A 22,989-nucleotide genomic window follows, 5' to 3' on the forward strand; every position below is an offset into this window, starting at 1 on the left:
GTTACAGACATACACTTTCCAGTTCATATTGTTCCCGTGTAGACTTACGCTTCAAACAGCTGGTCTTTGAGGAGCCTCTGATTAGCTGCTGGGACTCAAAACTCTGACCTGTGATGTGGGTACACTTGCCTCACTGATGTCAGCCTCTCATTGCAGATGGTGGCCTTGCTTCATTAGGGATGTGGGGCAGACTCCCTCGTACCCCGGAGGAAGGCTTGCTTTCTTGGAGAAAGACTGAGTACTTAGTGCTAGGAAGGCACTTGCCATATGAGTTCATTTCAGGATTCTGGGTCTTCTAGGGCACTAGTGCTGCATTACATCTTAGACTAAATTACCGGCGTGGCTGAGAGGATAAGTTTGGTGATGTGAGCTCCCTTAGTGCTTGAGCATCAAGCAGTTGGTTTTGTATAAGAGGGCATTTCCTTGCCTTTCTCTTTCTGTCTTCAGCAGCCCTTTCTAGAGAAAGTCTGGATTCATACAGGTTTGTCTGGTTCAAATGTGATAGGATTAAGCAGAATGAAGGGAAATCTGACCAGTGCAGGAAATTTGGGAATGCACTAAAAGGCCATATGCTTTGTTTTGTTTGGACTTGTGGCTCAGAAGGGAAATGTAATACTTCCTGAGGATCTCCTTTAAATGTCCCCACTTGACCTCCATAGCACATGGGTTTTAGCTGAAAGAAATGCAGTCTTCTGGTTTTACTTACCTTTCGCAATATCTGCAAAACCTAGTGCTCTACTGAGGCTTGTACCTGGTCGCAGTAAAAGAAATGAAGCAGAAAACTTGTGCAAGAGCTGCAACTCAGGGAGCAGCACTCCTTGGGTTTTCAGAAAGCCCACCTCAGCCAAGGCTTTCCCCTGTTGAGTTCGCAGTGAAGTGGGATCTGGCATTATGAGCAGGACTACAGTTAGGATTGGCACGTGTCGGCAGGCCGCTGTAGGAGTTACAGATTTCTTTGCCTGCACAAAGAGCTTCTCTGGGTTCTGTGAGATACGAGTTTGTAATGTGCTGGCTTATTCTTCCAGGACTGAATTTGACCAGGGCATGAGTCACCCCTCAGCGTCACCATCTCAGAGGAGCTTGTGGTTTTAAATGAGGGCTTCTTCTCTTACATCATCACTAAAAATGTCAAGTCAGCCATAATCCCTAAAGTGGTTTCACACAGGAGCCTTTTAGACTATGTCCAGAAAGCTACGGCATTTTGGCTACTTGTGATAAAGATATGTGAGCCCCAGGTGATGTTTAGACTTGATGCTGAGGTCTGCTGTGTAGTGTTCCTGGGCTGGTTATTTTGTGTGATTTCCTTTTCTTTGTGGCATGAGAATTCAGTGCTGCAGAGCCCACCCCAGAAGAGAAGCACACTCGTCCTGGGCATCCAGCCTTTGCACAGCGAGTGTCGATGCACCAGCTCGCACAGCGAACGTGAACAGCCTTTTCGGTATGAGTGACAGCAGTTTTACTCTTAGGAAATGGGTATCAGTGTGGACTAGTGCTGCTTCTGCTTTCCAGCAAAACCCTGCTACCTTGGTCAGAAACATTTGCAGTTCTGTTAAAGGAGTAACTCCGGTTTGGTTTTACAAGTTTTCCAGGCAGAACTGGACACGTGGCTCCTAAATGATAGTGGAGGAGATGAAGTAAATGGATTTTCCACAGGAGCGGTGTTATTTTGATCTCCAATTGAGCAGCTGAAAGTCAGTGTTCCTTTGAAGCCTTTGGTTTTGGGAAGATGACAGACTGTGAATATCTGACAGTTGAGCCATGGTGCTGTTCGGGTTTGCCTGGATTCACATAATTTGCTGTGAAACAGGAAGAATGATCAGTCCCCTAGATCACTGTCATTTCCCTGAACTGAACAAGTAAGGAGAGAAAGGGCTGAGAGTGGATTGTAAGCACAACCCATGGCAGCCTCTGACATGAGCAGCAAGTCCTTGACACCTGCAGAGCTGGGGATTTAATCCATTAATCAAGAGGGGACTGGAGCTATCTCTTCCTGCTACATATTTTGAGTTTTTCTATTGTGTCATTAATTCCTGGTTACTCCCTTTCAGTAGCAGTAGTTGCAAAGTTCCTTCCAGACATTCAGATACTAGTGCTTCTGATCCATGGCTTTGGCTTCTTTGGGGTTTGCTTTTTGGTAGTTTCTATGTAAAAGACTGAGACCTTCTACAAATAAATTGGATTTGACAGGGATATTGATTCCGGTGTGGTTTTTTTTCCCAGGAAATAATTGCCTAAAAGCAAATCCGTTCCTCCTTTCTGTGTACAGATAATGTACAGGAGGAGAATATTGTCTGCTGCTTCCGTTCTTATTTTCAACAGCATGCCACCCCAGGAGAAAGCTGATGTGGTGCTGGCACATCAGCCTCCCCTGTGAGGGAGGAGGGAAGGGCAACTTTGAATGTCGATGGGGCACCTACTGTATTGGGGTGTGAAACTTGCATTGGTGTATACATCGGTACAGCTCCAAGCCGAGTTGTAGAATACTGGTGGATTCTGAGGAAATGATAAAGGGGCTTAATAGAAGTGGAGATGAAGTGCAGTTTACAGCCACTGGGTCATTTTGGTAGGTCCTGAAAGTATTCATCCCCTGTTAGTCACTGTCCTGCCTGTGGGTGCAGCAGCTGCACAAACCATGCAGAGCTTACGTACAGAAAGAGCTTAAATGCTTACCCAGTGTTGCATTGCCGTAAGCTAACCTCTGTACTTCCTACACAGAGGAGTTACACTGGTGTAAGATATGGTGAGATTTTATGTGAAGCCAGAACTCACCTTGCTAATGCTTTCAGATTTAAGTACTCCTTTGTGTGTCTGTGTTCAGAAACAACCTGTTGAAGCTGCCTTCCCCTCACCACCCCTAAAATACACTCAGTGAACCAGGAGACCTTTGCGTGCATGCAAGAGCAGGAGCCTGCGTGTGAGGAGGGATGCTGGGGATGCTGGTTCTCGAAAAGAGCATGCTGCTGGCTGTCCTGAGTGCAGATGTTATGAATGTGCATGGCTGATCTTCTGGATACAGCTCCGCTGCATCATGTAGGATCAGGCACTGCTGTTACCCCCTGCCCAGAGGGAGAAGGGAAGTGGAGAGGAACAGCACGTAAGAGCATGCTGCAGTCTGGCTTTTGAATTTCACAGATGCTTAGTCTGTGCCAGTTATTGCCCTACCTTGGCTGTAAAAGCTCGATCTGTGATCAATCCCAATTGGTGTCTGTGTTTGGGGATTAAGGCTACTTTATAGTGGGATTCCAGGCAGAGCATTTTCACCTTGCCCATTTTAGAATCTTTATGCAGTGCTCTCATTTAAGGAGGTTGTGCAGTCAGTTAAAGAATTGTTTAAATGTAACATCATTGGGAAATGACCATTCTCTGGCAAGGGTGAAATATCTAAGAAACGCAACTTTCCAAGTCACCGGGTCCCTATTAGTTGTCATTCTGTGATGCACATCTGCTTAACATCAGACTCTTTACCTTATTCAGCTGAAAAACCTAAGCTGGCTGTTGCTCCCAAGAAAAAGAGAGCAATTAGAAACGTTTTTCAGAACTCCCTTTTGTGCCTCAGCTCAGTGGCAGAAGAATCTGCTTTCTATTAAAGTGATAAATTGCATAATTGGAGGTGTAAGCAACCCCCACTGTAAAATTTGTCTTTGTCAAATATATAAAGCATTGATTTTTCTTTGTTTGCTGATGCAAAACCTCACTGGTATGAAGCTGTAGTCTCCCATCACCCTGCTACCAAACAGGTTTGTGCTGGCACGGCTGGAGCCTGTTTCCCCTGTGTCAGCCTTGTGCTCGCTGCAGCGTTTTGAGTCTTCTGCCAGCGCATGTGGGAATGCCCCTACCCCTTGGCCCAGTGTGAGCCACTTCAGAGTTCCCGGTGGATCCTGTCATGTGGAGGATTTTACTAAGTATACAGTGATGAATTTATCTTCTGGAATCCTATTACTAACCCTCTGAAGTGAGTCATTGGTGTCCCCCAGCAGATGTAATCACAAATTGTTCCTAACACCGCTTTAATGTCAGGCTCCACAGTCTTTCCAGTGATTGCCCCCACGAGCACCCGGAGAGTGCTGGTAGTTATCTTGCTGGAGAAGAGATGCTGCACACAGTCAGCCCCGGGGAAGCCACAAGTGCCATCGGCTCTGCTCACGTGGACTCCACTGTGATTGAGAAGTGCCTCTCGGAGCACTCGGATCAGTTAACGGTGGAAGCTGCTGCAGAATAAAACACGTGCGAAGGCCATGTCAGAGGGCCGAGGCGGCCTTCCTGCCTTTGTCTAGCTGTCTGTGAGCAGCGGCCGAGCCTCCGGAAACAGCCTCATCTTTCTCATCAAGTAAGGCTATTTCTTGTCAGCCCCCTACCCTTCATTTTCCATTTCTCTCTTTGTCTCCTTCTGCTTATTTTTGTTTTCTGCTTTTCTTGTCTCCATTCCACATCCTGGTTTGGACAATCCAAACCTTGGGCACTCAGACATGTAAGTCAAGTCTTTTTACATGCCCTAAGAATGGTTGCCAAGCTTGTACCTGTCATTCTAGGTCTTTACTGTGAGCCTGGAAATGCTGTTGGGCAAAGGGATTAGGAGCCCTGAGAATAAACATTTCCAGCCATACAAATTTCACTTCCTATGATCTGCTTCCCAGTCTAGGAGACCTGCTAAAGATTTCTTCCCATGTACCATATCAGCAGTCTCTGCATCTATCAAGTTTCTCTTGTGCACAGAAAGTCTGAGATCTGCTGCTTTCCATTTATGCCTCTTTTCCCTAGCCATGGTCCATTAACGTCATCTGAGTCTTTGTCTGTGTGGCTCCTTGCCATAGCTCATCTTATTCAGCAATCTGCACTCATAAATGTCCACTTTTTTTTTTAAGCAGCCCCAAGAGACATCAGTTTTCACTTGACTCCTTGTTTTCCAGAAAGACAGTTCCAGTCTCTTCCCAGTTATATCAGAAGTGCTGGTGGTAGCCTGTCCTTCAGAAGTGATTGAGGCTGCTGAACCAGTTCTGCTGATCGCGTTGTGCTGGGTTCTGACTTTGCCCAAACTGGCCAGCAGTCTGTTCCATGCAGCAGTGAGTGTGTCGCTCACCAGCAAGACAAAGGGAGCTCCGGTGCCTCTTGAAGCCCGTAACGGGCCCCACGCAGTGTTTTGGTCTGGGCTTCTGCAAGATATCTGCATGTATCTATTTTTTTCCTTTTTTTTTCTGAGTGAGATTGCAAATCACTCAATACTATGTATATCATGAAGATTTGTGTAAAAATGGATTAAAATTCGGAGCAAAAAAGTTCATGTTGGTTTGTAGCAGCCTCAAAACAGGCCCCCTCGGACCCTCTTTTAGATAAGAGCCTTTCCTCACTGGCGTCAGCCAAAAAGTTATTTCACTGCGCTGCTCAGGAGCCTGGCTGCGGCCAAACCACCCTGACGCCGCGGCGAGCGTGACCCAGGTGGAGCCGGGCCCGGGGCCACGGGTCCCGCCTGCACAGCCCGGCCGGGCAGGGCCGAGGAGGGGCCAGGGAGCAGCCAGGACCCCGCCAGGACCCCGACCCGTGGCGGCCGGCCGGGACCCCAGCCCGTGGCTGCCCCTGGCGCGAGGATTTGTGGCCCCTCAGCCGGCTGCCGCGCTCGGCAGGCCCCGGCGCCTTCCCCAGGCCCTGCTGGGCGGCCGCTGGAGGCCGGGTCCAGCCGCTGCCCTGGGGTTTTGTGGCGGGAGGCGGGAGTGAAGCGAAGGCAGCGGCTCTGCAGCGTGTCCTGCAGAGCTCATGTTTGGAGTGAACAGGGCTTTGGTCCCTGATATTCTGAGCCGAGTGCCTGTGCTTCTGCAGAGGCTGTAAATCATTTATTTCTGGAGGGTTTAGCTGGTTTCCACACCACCTGCGGTGCTTGCTCTTGGAGAAACGCTTCCCAAGCCCACAAAACCATTTGACCATGTGGCAGTGTGTTCAGTAGCTTTGTCCCCGGCCTCGCGCGCTGTCACTGAAGAGCTGCTGCTGGCTGCTCCCCTCTCTGCTCTGTGGTAATTACAGCAGCAAAAGCGACTTATTTCTAGTTCATTATAGCCTGTATTGGCAGCGTGAAATCCAGGGCTGCTCTCACCATCTGTGGGACAGCCCAAGGCTTTCCCGTCCCGCTGCCGTGCGGAGCGGTACCGTGGTCTTTGGGGATGCCGCAGGGCTCCCCCACAGCGGCTGCTGCTCTGCCACTGCTGCCCGTGCATTGTCCCTTGCGTTGAATGAAGTTCATCTGCAACACTAAGTGAAAAAAATTAAGATGTTTTGAATTCTGGCAGTTCTGTTATAATTAAGCTGCCTGAAAGGATGCCTCGGCGAGAGCAAATGCAGCTTGGCTGTTTATGGAGCTGGGCAAGGAAGAGCTTCCTTATAACTTCTCGATTTTGTGATCTATAAATTGTGTTTAATAGCTAACCTGTCACCTCAGGTTCTTGTATCAGAAAAGATGGCTTCCCTGTTAATTTGAATCAGCACAGCATATTTACAGTTTCTCAGTGTGGAAATACTACTCTGTTAATGCTGCTGATCACAAAAATAATTTATCACCTGTCCTCTCTGCCTCTTGCTCTGGCCCATAGATCTTCCTGACTTAACATTACTCTTCCAATCGTGATATAATTAGTTAAAATAATCTTTAGGAAGGTTTCCCCTACCACTGTCTTTGAAAGTCACAAAAGGTTCTTTTCTTCAGGGACACAATTTCAATAGCAAAATGTGGTTCAGCTGAGAGGTGCTGAGCCAGCTCTCCTCCTGCAGAAGAGCTTTTCTGATCTGCTTTCTGTTTACATCTGACCTCTAGATAGTGTGGCCAGGAAGAGGTTAATCATTTCCCTTGGAGAAAGGAGTTGAAATCTGCATCTGTGGGGCATAGGCAGTCTGCAGGTGGAAGCCAAGCAGGAATATACCAGTTTATCAAGGCGAGGCGGGTGTCCAGAGGAGCGCCCGGGGCGGGGGAAGGTTCCCTGACTCGGGGAGCTCCGAGGTGCAGATGTGTGACTGCGCTTCCTGGTCTGCTGCCGGGAGGGGGGGAGAGGTTCATCCTGGTCACCCTGGGCACTGATGGGGAGGCACCACCGCCCCTTAGCTACTCCAGCTGATTAATTTAAGTGTTTTCCTTCCAACCTTGATATTAGTGTGTGTTTCTGTGCACTTGTATTGTGGAAGAGGCAGCTGCTTTGAACAGTTGAAAGAGGAGGACTTGAATCTGCAAAGTCTTAGGTGAGTTTATCTGCAGAGGTCCGCTTGCTGTCTGAACCTTGCTGGGGAGTTGTGGTCTGAGTCATGTCTCATGTGTGCAGAGCAAGAAGCTCGCTCTTTACAGCTCGTCTTGTGTTCCCTGGGGGTTAGTCTGGTGTCTTTATCAGTGGTATCACACTGAGGCCTTTCCCCAGCTCCATGGTGTTCAGATTGGGGATAGCTGGTTGGCACGACCTGTGACACCTTGCACTTACCATGTGGAACCCCATTTCCTGGGAGAGCTCTTGGTGTTGTGCCTAGGAGTATTGCACCCGGAGCACAAAGTGTGCTTGCTCCTTAAACAAAAAGCACCAGTATCAGCTGCATTAGGCCACCCAAGTCATAGCAAAATAAAATAAAGTGTGCCACACAGGTGCCTCCAGTGGCTGAGCTCAGAATGCGAGAGCAGAGGGAACACACCTGTCTTGCAGTCGCTGAAGGGGCTGCACCTGCTTGTAGCCTGGTGGAGTGGTCGAGCCTCTCTTACCCCGTCACACCACTCAGTGCAGAGATCTTGCCTGTTAGGAAACAGGAAATTTGAACAGGTGACTGGGGAGCTGAGAATCTGCTGCATGAACCGGAACGCTTGCCTAAGGGTGCACTGGGAGTGCACAGCCAAGGACAGGAAAAGGGTGAGGCTGCCCCTTCGCTGGTAGCATGGGGTTATGTGGTTACACCATTTCGAATAGCAGGGACGTGTGACCTGAGATGCTGCATCACCGTCTCGGGTGGAAGGGTGGACTGGATCTTCCCTGAGCTAGAGCACTGGAGAGGGCTGAGACCAATCTCTGTGCAGTCATCCTGACTGCTCCTTTCTGGAGGGTTGGAGAGCTGGCTGCTGGGGAATTGGGTCACGGCAGCAGCTGGGTAGCAAAGGAAATGCACATGCGGGACCACGGGGGACTCAGGGTCAGGGCTTTGGAGTGAAGAGCCGTGCTGAGACAGCAGATGTGCGTGAGACAGAAGGAACACATCCCTGCTCTTGGCTCCGTGCCCTCTGGCTGGCTGTGTGTGCTCTGGCTCTGCCAGGTGGAGGAAAGGCCTGTGTCCTGGTGAATGCAGTGGGCAAAAGAATCTGATTCTCCAGATAATTTGTCTTGTTAAGTACAGCTGTTTCTCGGTGGTAAGAACTCAGGTTTTCAAATCGCTATATTTATTTAAGATGTCCCCAGGGGACAGAGGCTCCAGCTGGTCTTTGCTGCAGTCCCAGGGTTGTTTGGGGCTCAGTAACAAATGACGTTGTGCCTGAAGGACCCTGGTGCTGCACAGCAAGAACTGCGCTTTTCGGAGCGCAGTGTGATTGGCCACGCACGGGTACGTGAAGGTGTTGGTGACCGCACACTGGTATTGCGAGATAAGCGGCAGAGGCATCTCCCTCCTCCCAGCTGAGCTGCAAGTGTGTAAGTTTTCCAGCAGTAGGTATTCAACGGCTGTTTAGCCTGGAAAGAAGAGACTGTGGAGTTGTCACGGCGGCTCAGCCTGCAGCACGGTTACGTCAGGTTACGTGTTCTGCTGCCAGGCTCTGGCAGGGCTTTGGCATCAGCCTGCAGGGTCTCAGGAGCCTGTTGCTTCGACTGAGCTTACAGGGTGGAGGGTGGGACAGAGCAAGCATTCGTTTGCAGTGTTCTCTGCAGGGGAATATCATTATTTGTCTGGTTTCTTATGAGCTGCCATACACAGAGTCATTTGCTGTGTTAGCAGGACTTGGTGTGGATGTTGAAGTACCATGAGCAGTGTCCTGAGGGGTGGCTGCCTGCAGGGGCAGTGCTGCTCGGTGGAACAGCTCAGGTGGGTCCTGGGGTGCAGTTTTCTGCAGCGATCACTTTCTCTGTTTCCTCGGTGGTCTCTGCACCTTTGCAGTGCCGTCCTTCCCTCTGCCAGGTCTCTCACACACACACTGTACGCTTCAGAGAAAGAGCTCATCCTAGCCCTGGTATCCCGAGCCACCCGTTCCTGCCTCCGCCTGAGCTGCCACGGGGTGTAGGAGAGCTGCAGAGAGCAGGTTTTCTAGCTAGTTAGGTTCTTCCTCCAGAACGGTCTTTTGAGGCTTTGATTTCTAGGGCTGGGGCCATCTGACATGTTTCCACGAATACTTGTACTTACTTTTTGTCTCTATCCCTGCAGGCAGCGTCCTCAGCACTGAGCAGTCTGGGCCACGTGTACACAGCCATCGGGGACTACCCAAACGCACTGGCTAGCCACAAGCAGTGTGTCCTCCTCGCGAAGCAGTCCAAAGACGAGCTCTCTGAGGCGCGGGAGCTGGGCAACATGGGAGCAGTGTACATTGCAATGGGGGATTTTGAAAATGCAGTGCAGTGCCATGAACAACATCTTAAGATCGCCAAGGAGCTGGGGAACAAGCGGGAGGAAGCTCGAGCCTACAGCAACCTAGGCAGCGCTTACCACTACCGGAGGAACTTCGACAAAGCCATGTCCTACCACAACTATGTGTTGGAGTTGGCCCAGGAGCTGGCTGAGAAGGCCATTGAGATGCGAGCCTATGCTGGCTTGGGCCATGCAGCTAGATGTATGCAGGACCTGGAGAGGGCTAAGCAGTACCATGAAGAGCAGTTGAACATCGCTGAGAGCCTGCAGGACCGCGCTGCTGAAGGCAGAGCCTCCTCCAATCTAGGTAAGGCCTGACATGGAGCAGAATTTGTCAGGGAATGCAGTGACTGTCAGAGGTGCTGCCGGGATGCAGGAGGTTTGCTGTGTGTTGTCTTCTTAGTTACCCCAGTTTCACCGGACTGTCTTCATAAATTAAACAGGCACTTGGCAGATTGTCTGCCGATGTAATGTATCCCATGTTCAGTTATTAACCTGCCCAGAAAGGCACCAGAAAGCACAAGCTCATGGCAGAAGGGAGATGAAAAGGGAAAGTGCGTTTGAAGAGCTATTCAGGTGTCAGAAATAAACCTAAGTCTTGCGCTAAGGCAAGAAGCGATGTGTTTATTACTGGGCTGTTTCTTTGAGAGCTTGTCAGCTGGGTATGTCAGTATATTGCTGCCTTGTAAGTTGGGAGACACACGGGTCAAATCCTAACCAAGTTTGTTTTCAGAATGTACACATTAAAATAATAGTGTAGGAGTCTCCTGTTCTTCTAAGGAGGAGCACTGGCATCCTGCTGGCAGGCTGGGAAGGAGTGAATTCCATCAGTGAAGCCTATTCCTGCTGCTTCTTCACAGCGACAGATGGGGAGGCAACCAAAGATGCATTTCTGTCTCTGCCATGGGATGTGGCGTTTGCACTGCTGATGTTCCAGCTGTCGTTGAGGATGTGTTCTCAGCTGGCTGGGAGTGGCAAAACAGGGCTGTTGCTGGTATAACAAAATATGTGTTTGCTGGCAGCCCCTGAATCTCAGCTCTTGCAGGCTGCCCCACACTGTAAATTAGCTTGTTTCTGCTTGGCAGTTGGCACTTGGTTCATTTGTAGATGCTAATCGTACTCTGATGTTATCAACAGCAGGTAATTGAAAAGGGCTTGATGAATTACTTAATTTCTCTTAATAGCTGAGTCTTCAGGAGCTGAATGAAGAAGATAAGGTGATCAGGAGAAAGGAAAACAGTCCTAGCTTTCTAATTAGCGTTGGGAATCTCCTCCTTTACACAAATTAGGTCAAATGTGTAAGGCAAAATAGGTTTGTGAGGCAAAAACACTTATGGTGTGCTTAGCATTAGAGAGCAGGGAGCATTGACAACGTTTCTGTCAGTGTGACCCAGCGCCCAACAGGCCGGAGGGGTCGGGGGGGGGGGGAAGCCTTGCATCTGACTTCCTCTAAGGTTACGTAAGGGCTTTTGCAGAGAACAGCAGCCGATGCATCTAGCAAAGCACAAACTGCATCCCCACCTCTGCTGCCACGTGGGGCTGGTCCTGGGGAGATGCAGAGATGCAAGGGATCCGCTGGTCCGTGACAGGGACAGAGGGGCCCACGTGGAGGAACAGGACCCTGCACTGTCCAGGCAGGGGGACAGCTCTGGGTCCTGGGTCGGGGAGATGGAGACCTTGTGCCTGGGGAATGCACTGGCTTCCCCACTCATGGTCAGGTCTTAGGGAAAGTTCCTCTTGCTGTGAAGCTGAACTTAATGTGTTTTGTTTCCAGTGGAAGCTGAGCAGAGGGTGTGCAGGCTGTTCTGGTGGCTGGTTACTGGGAGGTGGCACGGCTGCGGTCAGCTGTGAGCACGTATGGAGTGGGGGTGGATGTGCCCTGAGCAGCACTGGCAAACCTCCAGAGATCAGAACCACTTTCATTCACCTCCCCTCTGAGGCACTTGCTGCTTTCTGAAGAATTGCCTCAGTTCTTTCTGAGCAAATCCAGGAAACAGAGGAAGAGCAGTCTGGGGAAATGGAAGCTGTCACTTGGTTTTGTTTTCCTTCCCTACATCAGTGTGGTGATGAGCCATCTTGGCTTTTCCGTATTGTCTCCTCCTGGTTTTGTGAGCCCTTTGCCACTGGGCAGACCACAGCTCTTTTGCTAGCAGAAGTTCAAGTTCTGTAGTATTTCTTCTAATTGCCTGTATGTTCAGTGTAGTCTGTCTCTGTGCTACTCAGCATCGTAAAAAACCCCAACAAACTGGTGCAGAAATGTTGCTACAAGATGGGTTTAGCAGTTCGCTGCAAGTGCTGATACTTGCTGTAGCTGCTTTCCCTCATCCCAGAATGAAACAAGCGCTGGTGCACAAGGAAGCAACTTGCTCTTGTTCCTCAACCTTCACGGTACTCACTTGCAGTTTAAATTCTCTCACCATTTTGCTGGCTCAAAATCAGTCAAGTTGGGACTAGAAAATTCATCTTATTATCATTACTAATCTTACAGCAGCTTTGGATTTAATGATGTTTTCAGTATGTAATTCCAGAAATTTTTGTTGAAAAAAAGAAAAAAAACTAAGAAAAGGAAAGAGTTTTGGTGCAGGAGAGGATGTTTTTCTTGTGTTGGATTTAAGCCTAAATATAACTTTCAGTTGGTATGCTGACTCAGCCACTCCACACTTCATATTAGAATAGTTTTCCTAGCTTCTGAGTGCAGGATCTCACGTTTCAGCTGTATTTGGCTATATTTTTATGTCTTCTCTGTCAGAGTTAAGTTATACTGGAGAAAGAGAACATACAGTTCTTGTTGAGAAAGTCTATTACTGTTGTTTAAAATGCATCCAGTACCAATTAAAAAGTCAAGTCTTAATTGTCTCTTTCATCTAATCCACATGCAAAACAAAACCTCATCAAAATAACCATGCTGACAGGCAAAAAAAATGTATCTAAATGTGTGTTTCTAATCCAGAATGTTAGAGTTGGCCTCTTTGCTGAAGCAACAGAAATTTTCTGTTTGCATTTCACTGATGTAGATGGAAAGCTCTCTTAAGTGTACTATCTAATGCTGAGCAAGACAGACACGGTATGTAACGTGGCCCAGCTGCTGTAGGGCTCTGCTGGGAGGTATGATGCGCTCTGCGACTCGGTGAGCAGGAGGTAATGGACTGCGGGCAAGTCACAAGTTATCAAGCCCTTCACAACAAGGAGATGTGGAGTTTAACCAGAAGTCTCAGACTGTCAACCTTTGCAAAGCAGATGGTGTTTCCAAATGCCAAGGCTCCATGTGGAGAGCTGGCTTCTCAGCCTCTGCAGCTTTTAAGGGTTCCCACTGCAATGGGGAGAGGACACTTCAGATTATTCATAAAACACAGTTCAAAGCCTCTCCTTGGTGCTTCACGTCTCTTTGTGGCTACATCTTCATGTGCTCGGTATGTTGTCCGAAGATGCTAGCTATTTTCTTTTGAAGCATTTTTGCAATTAGGGTCAAAAACCGGTGGTTACGTTTGGCCATCCCTTCCCGTACTGCTGAAGGACCAGCTAACTCGCCCAAGGCCCCTTCCCCTCGTCCCTGCCCGCTCTCAGGCGCGCTCATCCAGGCGGATGCTGCCGGGCTCTCCTCTCCGCTCCGCTCCGCGGATGGGGCTGGGATGTGGTTCTCCCACCACATGGGTGAGCTTTGGAACCACTTTTGCTCAGTTTCAATTTCCAGCGTGTTCATATTTCATTCCGAAGGCACAGGTTCAGCTGGGCGGTGTTTCCTCGGTCTAAGCTGGAGGCCATGGTGCAGCTGTGACCCCATCGCGACGCAGAGGTGTGTTCTGGGCTGGCCGGTGCTGGTGGGAGGCTGGAGGCGCCTCTGACTTCTGCTGGAGCCGCCTGCTGGGCTCCAGCCCAGAGGCTGCACAGGCTGTTCCAAAGTTAGTCTGACACTTTCTCTCTCACCTTACCAATCCGTTGCCTGAATTGAAAAAATTGGTGATTGACACAGGCAGAATGTAACTTTTATGGTTATTTTACTGTGTCTTATACAGGTTTCTACTCAGTTCCAACTGTATTAATCATTAAGGAAAGAAAGCTTGTGAATTGATGTAATTTGTGCCATTTTTGGTGCTTTACACTATATAAGGCCATCTCTGGCCATCTCCCCTCGTGTCTGCTGGGTTCTTATCTTGGGTCTGTTCTGCTCTGTCCTTCACGTGCTGTTACAGAGTGCAGTCCAGCTGCCTGACCAGAAGACTGTCTTTTACTTTGAAGTCAATAATTATAGCTGTAGGAGTGAGTCAGAATGCTGGTGTTTTGACATGACAGTGTGTTTCTGGATCCTTCCTCCTTAAGCGCCACGACAGATGGGTGACAGCTCGAGCAAACTAATGTGATAGCAGGCTCCATGGTGAGGAGAGCACAGCTTTGTTTCCTGTTACGCTACTTGATTTTGTCCTGGGTATCTCCTGGTAAACATTTGCTCACTGTTTTTCTCCTTTCTTGGCAGTAAAGAGGCTGACTAAAACATTTATAACTGTGAAGTTCTACGAACCTCATTTTGTCTGTTGAGGAATGCACAAAGAGAGAATGTATTTGGTAGGTGATGATTTTGGAGTCTGAGTCAGAACCTTTCCTTCCTGCCCGTCCTTTGGAATTACCCCTGGCAAATGGTGGAAACATACCAGGAGGTGCTGCGTGGAGTCTCTCACCAGATTCCTCTTTTCCCAAAGGCAACCTTAATTTTTTAGATAAAATTCTAGGAATTTGGTTGAGCGGGGCTCGTGGCAGAGAGCAGGCTTTGTGGTGGACGTGGTATCCAGGGTGAAACTCCATCCATAGCCTCTCCAGAGAGCAGCAGCACTGGCTGTTTGAATAACCTGTTGCCCTAACGCTTAGTATGAATTTTACTTCTCTGGCTGCCGTTTGCCTTTCAGAGCCGTGCTCTGTGTCTGACTTGCCATCTTCCTCTCCCGCTTCCCTTCTCCTCCATGCGGGACAGGAGAGATTGGTGTCCTGGGGCAGGAATTCCTATTATCTCCAGCCCCAGATACACCTTTTTTTATCCTCAAGAGTAGTATGAAGTGGCAGCAGGAGAGAGTCTGGGTTGGGTCAGCATCCCCGATACTCCTCCTCTGTTGTGAGTTCCTCCATGTTGAGGGAAAGAAGTAATGAAGGGGAGCATAGGGCTTCTTACTGGCATCCTCATCCTTCATCCACCGCTCCTGTGGACACAGCGTCTGAGCTGTCAGTGGCACTTTAATGGTGACCACTCTGCACCGACTTTCCTTGTTCCTCACAGTGAAGTGGAGTTTCTTCAGGGTGCTTAACTTGGAGGCTGAGCTGTGGCATCCTGTCTGCTCACTAGGGCCTCCGTGGATACCGAAGGTTTTTCCTTTTCTGTCAAGTCATCTGAGTATTTGCCAAGTAATCTTCAGTGCTACCAGAGATGTTGATCCAAGGAGGGTAAGACGGCTGAGGTGGAAAACTAAGGAGAGGAACTTTGTGACAGGAGTAGGATTCACATCTGAAGGCTGGTGAACCACAGGTGGCCAGAGGAACCTCAGCCTGATCGAGCATCTTTTGCTCTGCAGGCAGCAGCGATCTGTCCTGAGGACTGTAATGGATAACAGATACACTAGTACAGGAGCTATTTAGAAGGACTTTTTGGGCACAAGAGAAATTGTAAGCTAAAGTATGGATTTCACACCAAGCTCCTGACATTATCTCTTAATACATTTTTTTAATGTACTAGGTGCTAAAAGCAGGAACTTTCATTCCACGCTGCTCCAGCACCCCTTGCAGGCAGGCAGCTTTGCAGATGTTTTTCTCAGCCTAAATTTTTCCATGTCAGTGCCCTGTGGACAACAGAAGCACTAAGTCACAGGCCAGACCTGCCTGGGCATCATCTTGATTTCTAAGGTGTCAGCTTGGAAACTGATCTAGATGTAGGGAGATGGGTATTAAATAATTATTGTCTCTTCTAGATGAGCAGAATCCCTTGCAGCCCAAAATGAGCCTCTCTCTTTTCTAAGAGGCATCTGGTCTGTTTCTTGCAGTTGTTTTGTTGCCAAAGATTGCAGCTAAGGAGCTTGCATCGTGCAGGACATGGGAAGGAATGTGAAACGGCTCACGCATAACATGGCTCGCAGATAAAACATACATGGAACTAGTACCAAGGTGTAGAGTCAGCATCCGCTCAGAGCAAGCCACGTGTCTGCAGTGCAGGGCCAAGGTTGTCTCTGGCTTCGACAACAATTTATTTAAGTGTATAGCTGAGGGTGGACTGAGGCTGGGAAAACACAGTTGCCATTTGATGGGAGGGAGACAGAGCAGGATGCTTGGAAATAAGGGCAGGGAGGGCAGCTTGTACGGAAAGGCTGATGGAACCCCCTGAGCAGCAACAGCGCAGCAGGGGCGTGCAGTGGGCCGTGGCTCTTGGTTGCAGGCGCCGGGGCAGCCGGGCTCGGTCGATGCCTGTGCGTGGCGGCCAGACGTGTCCCTGGAGTCTCTCTGCGGGTCGGGCTGGGCGGGAGCTGCCGGCCTTGCAGGGGGAAAGGTCCCCATGCTGTTCCGGGTTCCTCCAGGTCTCTGACCTCCCAGCCAGTCCTCCTCCTGCCCGTCCCGTTACTCTGTGTTTCAGCCTGCTGGCACCTGCGAACCTCAGCAGGTTGTGGCTGTAGCTCCTGGCAGTGTCCTGGTGGCATCTTTCTTTCTCTGTTCCTTGAGAAGTAAGGCTGTGTTTTATTTCTCAGCATGACACACTCGGGATTAGTGAAGCATAAGGAAATGATCTGTGAATGTGCCTTTGTAGAGAGGCTTGCTGATGAGTTCATTCACGTCCTGCAGCAGCCACTTCTGCCAGGGATATTACTGGTGATGTCGTGACTTGGTGGTGTAAGTGTTTTGGGGAGGGTGGGCTCAGAGGGAATGGTCTGCGTGCCGTGCAGCACCACGGAGCGCCGGCTGCGACTCACGGAGTCGAAGAACGTGTTCCTGAGGCAGCATGTGCTCCAGCAGTAAGGGATGTCCCTGTTCCTGGTGTAATTCCTTGGCCCATGAGTGGTTATTGCTGGCCTCAGATACTCTTCCAGAAAAGCCATAGATGCTCAGCGTTACCAGGGGAATCAACGATAAACTGAGAGAGTGGAAGATGCCTCCTGTTACTGCACGTGCCACGTAAGACAAATACCACGAATCATAAACCAACCGCGCGCCATTTTAACAGTGACGTTTTGTTTGCTTCACTATCCTACCGTAGGGCTGTTGTGGAGCCTTGGTACTCTGACGGTGAAAGTAATTTCCAGGGTTGATGCCCTTCTGTGGGTTGCACCAGCATTGGTCTGTAAATTGATGAACTCTTCTGTGTCCATCAGGAATCACATTTGTCTCTGTTTGCTGGATGTACATCAGTTCACTGGGTAGCTCCTTCTCTCTTTGTTTCCAGATGATGGCTCCCTGCCCTCATAACCTTGAAGTGCATGTCTTTGCATAGTTTACTGCTGATTTTCATCACCCCAAGCTGAGTGCTTTCCCACACCCAATTCCTCAGAGGAGGTGGAGAGTGGTGCTGGTGGAGGGCCATGGCATGCCTTCTCTCCTTGAGGAGTCTGTCTGCTTAGCAGAAAGAGATTATGAAAAACTTGCTCATCCCCTTCTTCTGGAAACCCTGGGTTTTCAGGGGGGGTTTTCGATGAGCCATGTGTTTAGCTTTCTCACAGGTGGGGCCCGCTGCATTGTGCCTTGCTGGGCAGGGCTGGAGCCGAGGCACCGGCGGTGCTGGCCGGGAGGGACACTGTTGGGAGACAGGGCTGGGAGCGTGGGCTCCTGGGGGCAGCGCTGGTGCTGCCTGCTTCCAGCTCAGACACCTCGCACTGCTTCCAGGGCAGAGATCTAGCTAATTCCATCTTTTGTAGTTTCTGAAGTAACGGGACACTTTTACAGTGACTGTTTTTTGCAGTTCCTAAGTTACGTAGCTTTGTGTCCAATCCAGTTCCACCCCTCGTAATTACTTTGTGTTTTGTCTGCGGAGGTCGATGGTCTTTCCCGTGAGCTCTCTGCTGTGTGTGGCAGCGCAGCCGTCCCCTGAGCCCCAGTACTGGCTGTGTCTCCAGATAGGAGACGAAGGGCAAAATTATTCATGCAGGGTCACTTAGCTTAGTTCATCCCGCCCTTGCTGCCACCACCTTCCCTCATCATACCAGAGGGAAACATCAGCATGCACCAGCCAGAGGTGTGACAGCTAACGCTGATCACTTAGAGCCACGGGCTCGTTGGAGCTGAGGAAGGACTTGGCCAGGAGCTGGGCTAAGACACCAGGGAGCCAGTCCCTCCTGCCACGAGCCCCAGCTTTGATCACGATTGCAGTGCAGGGGGAGAGAAACAAACTGTCAGCAGCAGCCAAGCGTTTTCTGGTTTTATCCTGTTTTGTTCTGCCCATGTTTTCTAAATTGCCTTCTCCCGAAGCGTCACATCAGTAGGACAGTGAGCAGAATTTGTGAATGATTTGCTTTGACAGAAATACAGGAAATCCAGCCAGAATACTTCATGCTGATGTAATGGAACTTGGGTTTTCAATCCTACGTGAGTTTAAAAAATGAATCTGCGAGGTCCACATTGCCTTGGGAAAACAGATTTCAGCCTTCATGTTCCAGGCTCACTTAGAAAGCCTCTGTCTGCAAATGTCTCATTAAAAGTAAAAACCAAGAGGAGGCTGATGCGCAGGGCCTGATCACAGCGTGCTGCGCCTGCTGGTGACTGGGGAAGGCAGCTGCCTACTGACCTCCGCATCTCTTCCCCCTCAACACGTTGGTTGTGATATGGAGGTGGAAATTGGAAGCTGTTTCCTTTTAGGGGCAGGAAAAGACCTGAAGTTGTCTTCAGGTGTCAAGTAACTGTGACAAGTCTGCAGGATCTGTGTTTGCAGGGCCTCCTCCTCCTCCTTTCAGATCTCCAGGCCTGTTCACAAGTGTTTGCAAAGGAGCCACATGTATAATTAGCACAGAGTTTAATTGAAGCGTAAGTTGTAACCTCAGCAGATCCAGAGCTCCTGTTCCCATGTCTCATAACAAGTGCAAGATGACTGGACTGAAATTGAAAAGCAAATGCTTCCTTGCTCAGTGTGTTGAGTATGGAGTCACTGGGTGAATGATGAAAAAAAAAGTGGAAAAAAAAAAAGCATAATCAGAAAAGAAAATGGGCATTTTATAAGGCCAAACTGTCCAGTTGTTGTGGTGAATATGTGCCTTGTGTAATATAAAACCTTCTCCAGGCTTTTCCTGTTAGGAGCAGGGAAGCAGTTCATGTGGGAAGGGCCAGGCCGCGTCAGCCGAGCCTGGGGTGCGTCAGGGTGCTGTGGGGAAGGGAGGGGGTTGCCGCAAGCTGTGAGGGCCAGGCTGCAGGAGGGTCCTGGCATGGCAAGGTGCTGCAGAGGGTGAGTGCAGGGGAGTGTTTTTGTTGAGCCCATTTCTGTTATTTTTCAGGAATCATTCACCAGATGAAAGGCGACTACGACACTGCCCTGCGGCTGCATAAAACACATCTGTCCATAGCTCAGGAGCTGAGCGACTACGCGGCCCAGGGCCGGGCCTATGGCAACATGGGCAACGCTTACAACGCCCTGGGCATGTACGACCAGGCTGTCAAGTACCATCGGCAGGAGCTGCAGATTTCTATGGAAGTGAATGACCGTGCCTCTCAGGCGTCTACGCATGGGAACTTAGCTGTCGCCTATCAAGCGCTGGGTGCCCACGACCGTGCTCTGCAGCACTACCAAAACCATCTCAACATCGCCCGGGAGCTGCGAGACATCCAGAGTGAAGCACGGGCCCTCAGCAATTTGGGCAACTTCCACTGCTCACGAGGAGAGTACGTGCAGGCAGCCCCTTACTACGAGCAGTACCTGCGCCTGTCCCCAGAGCTGCAGGACATGGAAGGGGAGGGGAAGGTTTGCCATAACCTCGGCTATGCCCACTACTGCCTTGGGAACTATGAGGAAGCTGTTAAGTACTACGAGCAGGATCTGGCCTTAGCAAAGGATCTTCATGACAAGCTGAGCCAAGCCAAAGCCTATTGCAACCTGGGCCTGGCCTTCAAAGCCTTGATGGACTTCAGCAAAGCAGAGGAGTGTCAGAAGTACCTGTTGTCCCTGGCCCAGTCTCTGAACAATTCCCAGGCCAAATTCCGAGCTCTGGGGAACTTGGGGGATATTTTTGTCTGTAAAAAAGACGTAAATGGTGCAATAAAATTTTATGAGCAGCAGTTGAGCTTAGCTCATCATGTTAAAGACAGGAGACTGGAAGCCAGTGCCTATGCAGCCTTGGGCTCTGCATACAGAATGATACAGAAGTGTGACAAGGCTTTAGGTTACCACACGCAGGAGCTGGAGGTGTACCAGGAGCTGGGAGATATGCCAGGTGAATGCAGAGCACATGGTCACCTTGCTGCGGTGTATATGTCGCTTGGGAAGTACACCATGGCCTTCAAGTGTTACGAAGAACAGCTGGAGCTCGGGCAGAAGTTGAAGGACCCCAGCATAGAAGCCCAAGTCTATGGTAACATGGGCATTACCAAGATGAACATGAATGTCATGGAGGATGCTATCGGCTACTTTGAACAGCAGCTGGCCATGCTGCAGCAGCTCAGCGGAAATGAATCCGTGTTAGATCGGGGCCGAGCCTATGGAAACCTGGGAGATTGTTACGAGGCTCTGGGAGATTTTGAGGAAGCTATAAAGTATTATGAGCAGTACCTGTCTGTGGCACAAAGCTTGAACCGTATGCAAGATCAGGCAAAGGCCTACCGGGGCTTGGGCAATGGGCACAGGTAAGGAGCACCACGTGTGCATTCTACCAACGGACGGTGAAGTACAAGTGCACACGGATGCAGTGTGTGGCTGATGGGGTGTGTTTGTGTGGCCATTGTACACGTGCACAGGGACGCGGCACAGGAGCGAGTTACAGGGTCCTCTGGGTGCTGAGGACTGTGCTGCTGGCTCAAATAGTGAAGCTGAGGTTGCTTTGCCCTGAGAGGAGAGGTTTATAGGGTGGCAGAAGAAGGAGATTGATTCAAAAGTGCCGGGGATGTCTCTTTGGGGGAGCGTTTGTCTTTGCCCGATAGGTTTGAGCTGGCCTGTAGAGGAAATGACAAAATATCTTCTCTCAAGAAAATACTGGCAAAATAAATGCTGTTGTTTTCCTCCCTTGCAGGGCTATGGGAAGTTTGCAGCAGGCTCTGGTGTGCTTTGAGAAGAGGCTTGTGGTGGCACATGAGCTGGGGGAGGCATTTAACAAAGCCCAGGCCTACGGGGAGCTGGGGAGCCTGCACAGCCAGCTGGGGAACTATGAACAGGCCATTTCTTGCCTGGAGCGGCAGCTGAACATCGCTCGAGAGATGAAGGACCGAGCCCTGGAGAGCGACGCTGCCTGCGGCCTCGGTGGGGTCTACCAGCAGATGGGGGAGTACGACACAGCCCTGCAGTATCACCAGCTGGACCTGCAGATTGCGGAGGAGACCAACAACCCCACTTGCCAAGGCCGGGCCTACGGGAACCTGGGCCTGACCTACGAGTCCTTGGGCACCTACGAGAGGGCGGTAGTTTATCAGGAGCAGCACCTCAGCATTGCAGCACAAATGAACGACCTTGTAGCCAAAACCGTGTCTTACAGCAGTCTGGGGAGGACTCATCATGCCTTGCAGAACTACTCTCAGGCTGTGATGTACCTGCAGGAAGGTAAGAGGCTGAATTAGGCATCACAGCATGTGGTGGTAGGTTCGGGGGGATAGCGGGGAGGCCTGAAGACATGGAGAGAAGTGAGATACTGTGAGCGTGGCGCTGAGAGGATGTGTTTGACTAGCCTTTGATGCAAAAGCTCTTGCAGACACCCCTAGCTGCTGCTGAGCATCTGTGTGAGTAGCTGTCCAAGCAGGCTGTTATGGTCAGCACACCCTGTCAGTCGGAGCCTTCCTGCTGTCCTGTAGACAAAGCAGAGCACAGTCTGTGCCTTCCCGGGTATCTCAGCAAGCGCTGAGCTTGAATCCAGACCACACCTGGCAGAGTCTCTTCATAAAGCTCACTTGTGCCTGAGCCTGGAAGGTGTAAACCTTCTCTATAAATAGCGCTGCATAGCAGGAACTGGCTCTGGGAAAACCACATCAGGTCGTGATGGATCTCTGTGATCCTGAGAGCGGGTCTCAGCCCGACGTGTGCCTTGCTGATAGCCACCTGCTTTTCCTTCTGCGTTCGAGTGGGAGTGAGACCAGGTGGGTGAGCGTCCTCTGAGCTGTGAGTGGAAACAAGTTGTGTTTGACAGGAGGTGAGGGAGGTTCAGCCCTTGGTGTCCGGGAGCCATCTGCTGCTGCTGAGCACCGGGGCCAGTGCTGGCTGGTGAGCTGTGCTGCTGCAGGGGATTCCAGCATGCAGGCAGCATCTGTTCGGGGTGGTGGCTCTCTGATGAGGAGATGAGCAGCGGAGCTGGAGTGTATGAAGCTGGAAGCCGAAGGATTAATTACATCAGTTAGTCTGGTTTTCCTGAAACTGACCTTGGCAGGATTCCAGATGCTGAGGGAATTCAATTAAGTTGGAAGGGGAGAAATTAAATACAGCTCCTTCTCCTGGTGTGACACAGAATTCCTGAAAAGCCCGCAAACGCTGGCTGCTGCTGAGCTGCGTGGCCGTGGCCAGGGCCCTGCTCCCCAGTCCGTGGGAAACCTGAGGGGCCTAAGAGGAGGCGGCTCTGTTGTCGGCAGGGCCTACAGAGGCGAGAGGTTTGGAGCGTGGTGGGAGGGGGAACGACACAGAAGGTGCTGCTGGAAGTGGAATGAGCTCCAGGTCGGTCTCGCCAGGAGCCTGCCCTCTGCTCTGGCTCAGTACATAAACCGTGCGGAGCCTGCCAGAGGCTGGGGAGGACTGGTGGGAAACGAGCCAGCAATGTGGCAAGAGGTGTCTTTTCTGGCAGTGTTTGGTAGCTCAGTGTGGTGTTGTTTGTCTGTGTGGCTTTTAAGGTTTAAAAGTTGAACTTCTTGATAGAGGCTTAGTGAGTGTGTCTCAGGGGACTGCCCCTTAACCTCACTTAGGGGGGGTCCGTGGAAATGTCCTGCTGAGGCACCTCTCACACCGGTGCCAGTTTGAGTGTTGGCTGCAGCTGCAGGCGCTGGCGCTGCCCTGCTCAGGGTCCCCTGCTCAGCAGCTCCGGGGCTGTCCCTGCCACAGGAGCCCCGGGGTGCCCAGCTGCGAGGCAGGAGTGCTCTGCCGGGCTGCTGAAGCACCTTCTCCCCTTTGGCCCTCTCTGACTCCAACTCCTTCCCAGGACTGAGGCTGGCAGAGCAGCTGGGACGCAGAGAAGATGAAGCCAAAATCCGCCACGGTCTCGGCCTCTCCCTCTGGGCGAGTGGGAACCTGGAGGAGTCTCAGCACCAGGTACACATGGGCTGCTCTGTGCTGGCAGGCTTGTGTCCTCTGAGCCCTTTGGG

The 22,989-nt window shown here is 50.6% G+C and overlaps 1 protein-coding gene across 3 annotated transcripts in view; it reads left to right on the forward strand.

Moving 5' to 3' along the window:
- Window positions 1-22,989, forward strand: part of TTC28 (tetratricopeptide repeat domain 28) — a 188,900-nt gene that overhangs the window by 126,715 nt on the left and 39,196 nt on the right. For all 3 annotated transcript variants that reach the window (XM_074844737.1, XM_074844738.1, XM_074844739.1), the window contains 4 exons: window positions 9,358-9,865; window positions 19,002-20,343; window positions 20,727-21,250; window positions 22,827-22,936. In XM_074844737.1, the coding sequence (XP_074700838.1) occupies window positions 9,358-9,865; window positions 19,002-20,343; window positions 20,727-21,250; window positions 22,827-22,936 (2,484 nt within the window). The remainder of the gene's footprint in view (window positions 1-9,357; window positions 9,866-19,001; window positions 20,344-20,726; window positions 21,251-22,826; window positions 22,937-22,989) is intronic.

Source organism: Strix aluco, chromosome 18 (genome assembly GCF_031877795.1).
Source record: "Strix aluco isolate bStrAlu1 chromosome 18, bStrAlu1.hap1, whole genome shotgun sequence".
Taxonomy (NCBI): Eukaryota; Metazoa; Chordata; class Aves; order Strigiformes; family Strigidae; genus Strix; species Strix aluco.